This window comes from Littorina saxatilis, linkage group LG3, assembly GCF_037325665.1.
Source record: "Littorina saxatilis isolate snail1 linkage group LG3, US_GU_Lsax_2.0, whole genome shotgun sequence".
NCBI lineage: Eukaryota > Metazoa > Mollusca > Gastropoda > Littorinimorpha > Littorinidae > Littorina > Littorina saxatilis.
In genome coordinates this window covers 62,786,397-62,795,312 of record NC_090247.1, presented here as the reverse complement: position 1 = coordinate 62,795,312, position 8,916 = coordinate 62,786,397, and the positions used below count along the sequence as shown (strand labels likewise).

The 8,916-nt window shown below is 39.9% G+C and overlaps 1 protein-coding gene across 1 annotated transcript; it reads left to right on the top strand.

Moving 5' to 3' along the window:
* Window positions 1-2,966: 2,966 nt before the first annotated feature.
* Window positions 2,967-3,955, top strand: LOC138961273 (uncharacterized). Its single transcript, XM_070332876.1, has 2 exons — window positions 2,967-3,375; window positions 3,942-3,955. The coding sequence occupies exons 1-2, from the start codon at window positions 2,967-2,969 to the stop codon at window positions 3,953-3,955; spliced, it is 423 nt and encodes a 140-aa protein (XP_070188977.1).
* Window positions 3,956-8,916: the final 4,961 nt, after the last annotated feature.

Sequence of the window (8,916 nt, the reverse complement as noted above, 5' to 3'; positions counted from 1 at the left end):
ATGTAAACAATAGGGCTTTAGGAACAAGCTGTTTGTTTGTTTACATGGTACGAAAGAGGTTGGATAACATAATCAATGGTTGCCATTATTTCAATCTTACCACCTTGTGCACGCGGTTTCTGATCCCTCCCTACAATTACCGGAAGCAAACGAGTCGTGTAGAAAACGTTCTCATACAAACACGAAAATGAAAATCCTGAGCATTTTGTGCGCCAAGCAAGAACAGCGATGGAAAATTCACATTTCTTCACTGCACACACTCTTATACACGTGGAAGACAACCGTTTGTGGTTTTTTTGTTGATATGTTTGTATGTTTGAATTTTTCAGTTGGTTAATTGTTTGGTTGTTTGGTTTTTGGCGTATTTCTTTCTGTACCGCTTTGTTTGTTTCTTTCTTTTTGTAATAGCTTATTTATTCTAGTTTTAAACGTTATTTTGTAACTCAGTTACGTCTACAGCTATTGCACATTTAATTCAAGTGTTGTGCGCCAGGCGAAACTAACGTAATAGTTATTCCTCTTTCCTCTGCTTGCATAACACTCCAGTCCCACAACAAGGCCAAGTGGGTACGGAAGGGCAGTGCCACTGTGTCTGTCCTATCTACACGTGTCGTCTGAGTCGCTGTACGCATACTGGCGCAGCGCAGCGTGAACTCAGTCAGACCTCTCCACATAATTATCAGAACGCAACACATCCAACGGGAAGTAGCAATCAAGATGCAGTAAACGATGCAGTTTCTATGTTTAGGTGCGAGGAAGTGCATCTTACAGTGTTCAAAACTAGTCCTGTGTGTCTGTCCCTATGCGGTATGGACATAATTAGAAACCGACAGCACCCACTGTCAGGGTCACCTTCAGGCCTGTCTGTCTCTATCTGGCATAGACATAATTAGAAGCCGCTAAAGTTTAACACAAAGGATTATTGGTAAAACTGGAGTCGATTGGTGTTCGAGGCCGACTATTGTCATGGTTTCGTAGCTATCTAACAAACCGTGTTCGATCAGTTGTTGTTAAAGGTGCCAAGTCAGAGTTAAAAGGTTTACAAGCAGGCGTTCCTCAGGGGTCAGTGTTAGGCCCCTTGTTATTTTTGATTTATGTAAATGATATTGTAAATGATATTGAGTCTGTTATCAAATTGTTTGCTGATGATACTAGTTTGTCACTTGCATTAAATGACCCGATACGACGTGCCAAAATTCTTAATTCAGACCTTGATAAAATTAGTAGTTGGGCAGCACGTTGGAAAGTTACATTTAATGAAACCAAAACTAAACTGCTGAATATAAAACGTGATTTAAACCAAAATGACCCCCTATTTTTCAATGGAAATCTCCTGGAAGACATACCAGAACACAAGCATCTTGGCATTTTTTTGCAAAACGATTGTAAATGGGACGCTCAAATTAGAAATATTGTGAAAAAGACCACTTTGTTGATTAACTGCTTAAGATATTATAAGTATAAGTTATGCAGAAATAGTTTGGAAATAATGTATAAATCTTTTATTCTGCCACATTTCGATTACGCTGATGTGTTATGGGACAATTGTACCGAAGCCTTATCAAAAACACTTGAAAAATTACACCTTGAAGCATTACGTGTTATAATTGGCGGTGTGCGGGGAACAAGCCATGATAAGATTTACAAAGAAAGTGGTTTTTGTAGTTTAAAGGAACGCCGAAAACGACATAAATTAATTTTATTTCACAAAATGGTTCATGGTAAATGTCCACAATATTTAATTAACCTCTTGCCACCACTAGTCTCTTCACTAAATCCCTACCACAGAAGACGACCATTCGAAAGATTCGTACCAGCACATAGGACAGACATATTCCGAACATCCTTCATTCCATTCTCCACAGTTTTATGGAATAATTTGCCTGATGTGATTAAAACAACAAATTCAATAAGCGAGTTTAAGCATTATTTACAAAGTCCTGATCATAGTGTACCAGCTTATTATTATTTTGGAAAACGACAGACAGAAGTTCAGCACTGCAGAATGCGTTTAAATATTAGTAACCTTAATTCAGACTTGTGTAAACGCCATCTAAAAGATAACGCACAGTGTGTTTGCGGTGATCCAAATGAAACAGCCGAACATTATTTATTAAACTGCACTTTGTATGCTGATGCTCGCCTGACAACAATCAATTCGTTGCCTGTTCACTTCAGACGCGTGGAAATGTTATTAAAAGGTAGCGAGCAATATTCTGTTCGTAATAACATATTGATATTTGAGTCTGTCCAATCGTTTATTGTTAAATCTGGTCGACTGATTTGATGGATGTGTTCACGCATTGATAGTGTATATGTGTGTGGGCAGGCGTATGTGTACCTCCACACTGCCTCTCTCTGTGTTATCGTATTTGATTACATAAGCAGCGTATAAGTAATGATTATTATCGTTTGTCTCGTATTTTATATGTTAACGAATTACTGCCTTCCATAAAAAAATTGTTACATTTACTTGAATTTACATGTTGCATGTCTTAGACTTGATGCTCTCTTCCTATGCGCTTTCGTCCTAGTCTCTCCTTGTGGTTGCTCTCCAATTCCTGCTCTATCTCTGTCTGTCTGTCTGTCTCTGCCTCTGTCACACACACACACACACACACACACACACACACACACACACACACACACACACACCGTGCACACACACACACGCACACACACACCCACTCTCTCTCTCTCTCTCTCTCTCTCTCTCTCTCTCTCTCTCTCTCTCTCTCTCTCTCTCTCTCTCTCTCTCTCCTCTCTCTCTCTCTCTCTCTCTCTCTCTCCTCCCCCACTATTATATAACCAGGGGAAAATAGCCCTCGGTTTGGGACCAACCGAAGACTATAAGTACACACCTTTTCTTTGTCAAAAAAAGATTAAACAAAACGACAGCATACGACGCTGTCAGACACAGAGACGAAGGTTGAATGAAAGACAATGATGATTGTCATGGAAATCTGATGTCAGACCCACATTGCACCTGGACTCACGTCTACACAGACGGCTCCTCAGAGAACGCCGTAAGGAATGGAGGCAGTGGCGTCTACATCCGTCGCCCAAACGGGACCACCACCTCCCTCTCCGTCCCAGCTGGTGACCTGAGCTCGAACTACAGGGCCGAGCTCCACGCCCTCATCACTGCAGCAGAGCACGCAGCAGGGGAAGACCGCAGTCGGCAAAACATCGTCCTCCTCACTGACTCCCTGTCCGCCCTCCAGTCCCTTCTGTCTGGCCCCACTGACCTCCCCACCAGGCAACTCGACAACTGCCTCAGCACCCTGTCTCAACACAACAAGGTGGTGCTCCAGTGGATACCGGCTCATGTCGGCATTGCCGGCAATGAAGAAGCGGACAGGCTGGCAAAAGGAGGTGCCAGACTTCCCCAACCATGCACACAACTCCACCTCGTACAAAGAAGCCAAGACTCTTCTACAACGGAAGAAGAAAGAAAACTGGAAAAAGAGAAACGGAGACTACAACCCACAGGAAGACCCCATCAACAAACTAGACCGGAGAAGCCAAACCACCATTTTCCGTCTAAGGACAGGGCACTGTGGACTGAAGAAACACCTCAAGAGACTGGGCCTTGCGGATGACGCACACTGTGAATGTGGCTCGGAAGAGCAAACTCCGGAGCACATTCTCCAGAACTGCCCCCATCTAGAGACAATACGCCAGAAGTTCTGGCAAGAAGAGACCAGTGTTGGAGCCAAACTCTGGGGTCCTGCCGACGAACTGCGCAAGACTGCGGACTTCCTGGCAGCCACTGGTCTGAGGATCTAGCACGGCCACCAACATCGAACGCAGAAGAAGAAGACGCTGTCAGACACAGAGACGAAGCATTGTGTTGGGTTGAATGAAAGACAATGGTGATTGTCATGGAAATCTGATGCTTGCTGACTTAGTGGTCCGGTATTGGCTTTTTCCATGCACAGGGTTTACACGTTAATTCACTCAAATACACACTGCTACACACTCAGTCACACACTATCACTCACAAGCGTACGGGATGGTCACAACACGCTCTCGACCAAGACACACAGCACAAAACGAATGCACAGTTCACACATTTCGCTATTGAATAAAATCCTCAATGATCAACATAAATCACATACATACAAGTTATAACACAATTCCTTTTGAATCCTTGGAATGTTATCAACACGTCATGAATCACATCACAAAAGTCCGTGAAGTTACACGTAATGTCCGATCCGGCGAAGCACACCTTATTGTCCTCCAACAAACACGTCCGCTGCCATGTTCCTCCTTTCCCAGCTGCAGGTATTAATTAAACTAAAACCTTATCACTCTAAATAATAAACCACTACCATCCCACAACACTATGGAAAGCCGTTTGGCTCATAACCATTACACGTGTAATAAATGATTAGTACACGTGTAATAAATAATTAATACACGTGTAATTAATTATTAATACACGTGTAATAAAAATGTCATACACGTGTACGAAATGATTAAATACACGCGTAATAAACATTTCTTACACGTGTATGAAATATTTATTACACGTGTATTTAATCATTACGCTATTCCATAGCATAGGAAAAAAGATAAATTACACGTGCAATAAGAAATAAATACACGGGTATTAATCATTAATTTTATTATTACACGTGTATTTATGATTTATTACACGTGTAATGGTTATGAGCCAAACGGCTTTCCATACAACACACCCGCATTCAACAGCCGGTTTCACGTCGCTCTCTCCCGTCAAACCACCCTCGCAAGGTCAACCTCGACCAGTGCACTCACACACAGGGGTGACAGCAAACGACCACCGGCACAATACAAGCGTCCCTCACTAAAAACAAAATACTGTTCATACCTATGCAAATAGGTTAGTCGGCTCTTCCGCCAGACTATTTGACACAGTGTTTAGAGACTTCTCAAAAATAAGACTGATATTACGATTTCAGGACTGTTCATAGGTACTGTAATCAAAAAACAAGTCGCGTAAGGCGAAATTACTACATTTAGTCAAGCTGTGGAACTCACAGAATGAAACTGAACGCACTGCATTTTTTCACATTGACCGTAGTCCGCCGCTCGTGCAAAAGGTAGTGAAATTGACGAGTCTTTTTAGCGCGGTAGTGGTTGCGCTGTGCTGCATAGCACGCTTTTCTGAAACTCTCTTCGTTTTAACTTTCTGAGCGTGTTTTTAATCCAAACATATCATATCTATATGTTTTTGGAATCAGGAACCGACAAGAAATAAGATGAAATTGTTTTCAAATCTATTTCGGACATTTTATTTTAATCATAATTTTTATATTTTAAATTTTCAGAGCTTGTTTTTAATCCGAATATAACAGATTTATATGTTTTTGGAATCAGAAAAAGATGAAGAATAAGATCGTTTTGTAAAAAAATAATTTTAATTACAATTTTCTGATTTTGAATGACCAAAGTCATTAATTAATTGTTAAGCCTCCAAGCTAAAATGCAATACCAAAGTCCGACCTTCGTCGAAGATTGCTTGGCCAAAATTTCAATCAATTTTATTGAAAAATGAGAGTGTGACAGTGCCGCCTCAACTTTTACAAAAAGCCGGATATGACGTCATCAAAGACATTAATCCAAAACATGAAAAATATATCTGGGGATATCATACCCAGAAACTCTCATGTCAAATTTCATAAAGATCGGTCTAGTAGTTTACTCTGAATTGCTCTAGCTCTACACACACACACACACACACACACACACACACACACACATACACACACACACACACACACACACATACACACACACACACACACACACACATACACACACACACACACACACACACACACACACACATACACCACGACCCTTGTCTCGATTCCCCTTCTATGTTAAAGCTTGACTAAATGTAACAAGTCGCGTAAGGCGAAAATACAATATTTAGTCAAGTAGCTGTCGAACTCACAGAATGAAACTGAACGCAATGCCATTTTACTCGTAGCATCGTCAGGCCACCGCTCATGGCAAAGGCAGTGAAATTGACAAGAAGAGCGGGGTAGTAATTGCGCTAAGAAGGATAGCACGCTTTTCTGTACCTCTCTTTGTTTTAACTTTCTGAGCGTGTTTTTAATCCAAACATATCATATCTATATGTTTTTGGAATCAGGAACCGACAAGGAATAAGATGAAAGTGTTTTTAAATTGATTTGGACAATTTAATTTTGATAATAATTTTTATATATTTAATTTTCAGAGCTTGTTTTTAATTCGAATATAACATATTTATATGTTTTTGGAATCAGCAAATGATGGAAAATAAAATAAACGTAAATTTGGATCGTTTTATAAATTTTTATTTTTTTTTACAATTTTCCGATTTTAATGACCAAAGTCATTAATTAATTTTTAAGCCACCACGCTGAAATGCAATACCGAACCCCGGGCTTCGTCGAAGATTACTTGACCAAAATTTCAACCAATTTGGTTGAAAAATGAGGGCGTGACAGTGCCGCCTCAACTTTCACGAAAAGCCGGATATGACGTCATCAAAGACATTTATCAAAAAAATGAAAAAAACATTCGGGGATTTCATACCCAGGAACTCTCATGTCAAATTTCATAAAGATCGGTCCAGTAGTTTAGTCTGAATCGCTCTACACACACACACAGACAGACAGACACACACACACACACACACACATACACCACGACCCTCGTCTCGATTCCCCCCTCTACGTTAAAATATTTAGTCAAAACTTGACTAAACCAAGTCGCGTAAAGCGAAAATAAACATTTAGTCAAGTAGCTGTCGAACTCACAGAATGAAACTGAACGCAATGCCATTTTTCAGCAAGACCGTATACTCGTAGCATCGTCAGTCCACCGCTCATGGCAAAGGCAGTGAAATTGACAAGAAGAGCGGGGTAGTAGTTGCGCTAAGAAGGATAGCACGCTTTTCTGTACCTCTCTTTGTTTTAACTTTCTGAGCGTGTTTTTAATCCAAACATATCATATCTATATGTTTTTGGAATCAGGAACCGACAAGGAATAAGATGAATGTGTTTTTAAATTGATTTGGAAAATTTAATTTTGATAATAATTTTTATATATTTAATTTTCAGAGCTTGTTTTTAATCCAAATATAACATATTTATATGTTTTTGGAATGAGAAAATGATGGAGAATAAGATGAACGTAAATTTGGATCGTTTTATAAATTTTTATTTTTTTTTACAATTTTCAGATTTTTAATGACCAAAGTCATGAATTAAATTTTAAGCCACCAAGCTGAAATGCAATGCCGAAGTCCGGGCTTTGTCGAAGATTGCTTGACCAAAATGTCAATCAATTTGGTTGAAAAATGAGGGCGTGACAGTGCCGCCTCAACTTTCACGAAAAGCCGGATATGACGTCATCAAAGACATTTATCAAAAAAATGAAAAAAAAACGTTCGGGGATTTCATACCCAGGAACTCTCATGTCAAATTTCATAAAGATCGGTCCAGTAGTTTAGTCTGAATCGCTCTACACACACACACACACACACACACACACACACACACACACACACACATACACCACGACCCTTGTCTCGATTCCCCTTCTATGTTAAAACATTAAGTCAAAACTTGACAAAATGTAAAAAGAAGGGCGTGAGATAGTAACCTTTGTTACAAGGCAAGATGAGTTCATCGCTTATTCTCTTGAAATTCAGCTAACATTCAAGCCAATTAAACCTGCAGGAACCTGTACCCACAAAACCAAAGGAAGAACACAGATAGCTGCCATAGGCACGCCTGTGACAAACGCGAAAGCTATAATGACAGGTAAAATACATTGAAGAAGTTGAGGACAGAAGCTGGATAGACAACCAATAGAGAGACAAGTACCGAGAGAAGTAGAGCAACCCTACAACAAAACAATGGTTAAACAGAGCGAAACAGAGAAACTGAAACTGAAACTAAACTTTATTACACCCCCGGTATAGGGGTGTGTATAGGTTTCGCTCGATGTGTTTGTGTGTTTGTGTGTTTGTGTTCGCATATAGATCTCAAGAATGAACGGATCGATCGTCACCAAACTTGGTGAACAGGTTCTATACATTCCTGAGACGGTCCTTACAAAAATTGGGACCAGTCAAACACACGGTTAGGGAGTTATTGGTGGATTAAGATTCTACAAGGACTTATAGAGTGACATATATTAATGGTGGCAGTGAGAATGGTTATTTCCCTTTGACCAACGGGGGTGTTTTTCCTACCTCGAAGGAATTTCTTGTTACCAAAGGATAGAGGTTTTAGGCAATGCCTAATCTTACAACCTGTCCCTTATACAAACACTTAATACAGACGCACATAATATAGATAGTAAGAAGGGAAATGGTTACAGTTTCTTATACACACTCGAAAATGGGAAAACAATATAGTGTGGAAATTGCAGCACAGTTGCAATGACGCATTGCATATAAAGATCCAAAACAACTGCATGATGACAAAAGGGGCCGGGGACAAATATTCATAGCATGCACTTGCATTACAAATCATATTTCTTGTGTGGAGGAATTATCACGATCATTTTCACGTATAGTATTATTATCAAGACATACACATAAAGAGAGAGAGAGAGAGAGAGAGAGAGAGAGAGAGAGAGAGAGAGAGAGAGAGAGAGAGAGAGAGAGAGAGAGAGAGAGAATAACAATTGACAATGACAATTCTTTATTTAACGAGGGTAGTAGATTAAGCAGTGGTCTGCTTTTTTACATCCAGCCCTCGCCCTAAAGAGGGACTAACTACAAAAATGAAATAAAAATACAAGATAAAAAATCGAAAATAGAAAAACTAAAATTAGAGAGAGAGAGAGAGAGAGAGAGAGAGAGAGAGAGAGAGAGATATTGATTGATTGATTGATTAAACTTTATTACAGAAGGATGGAGAT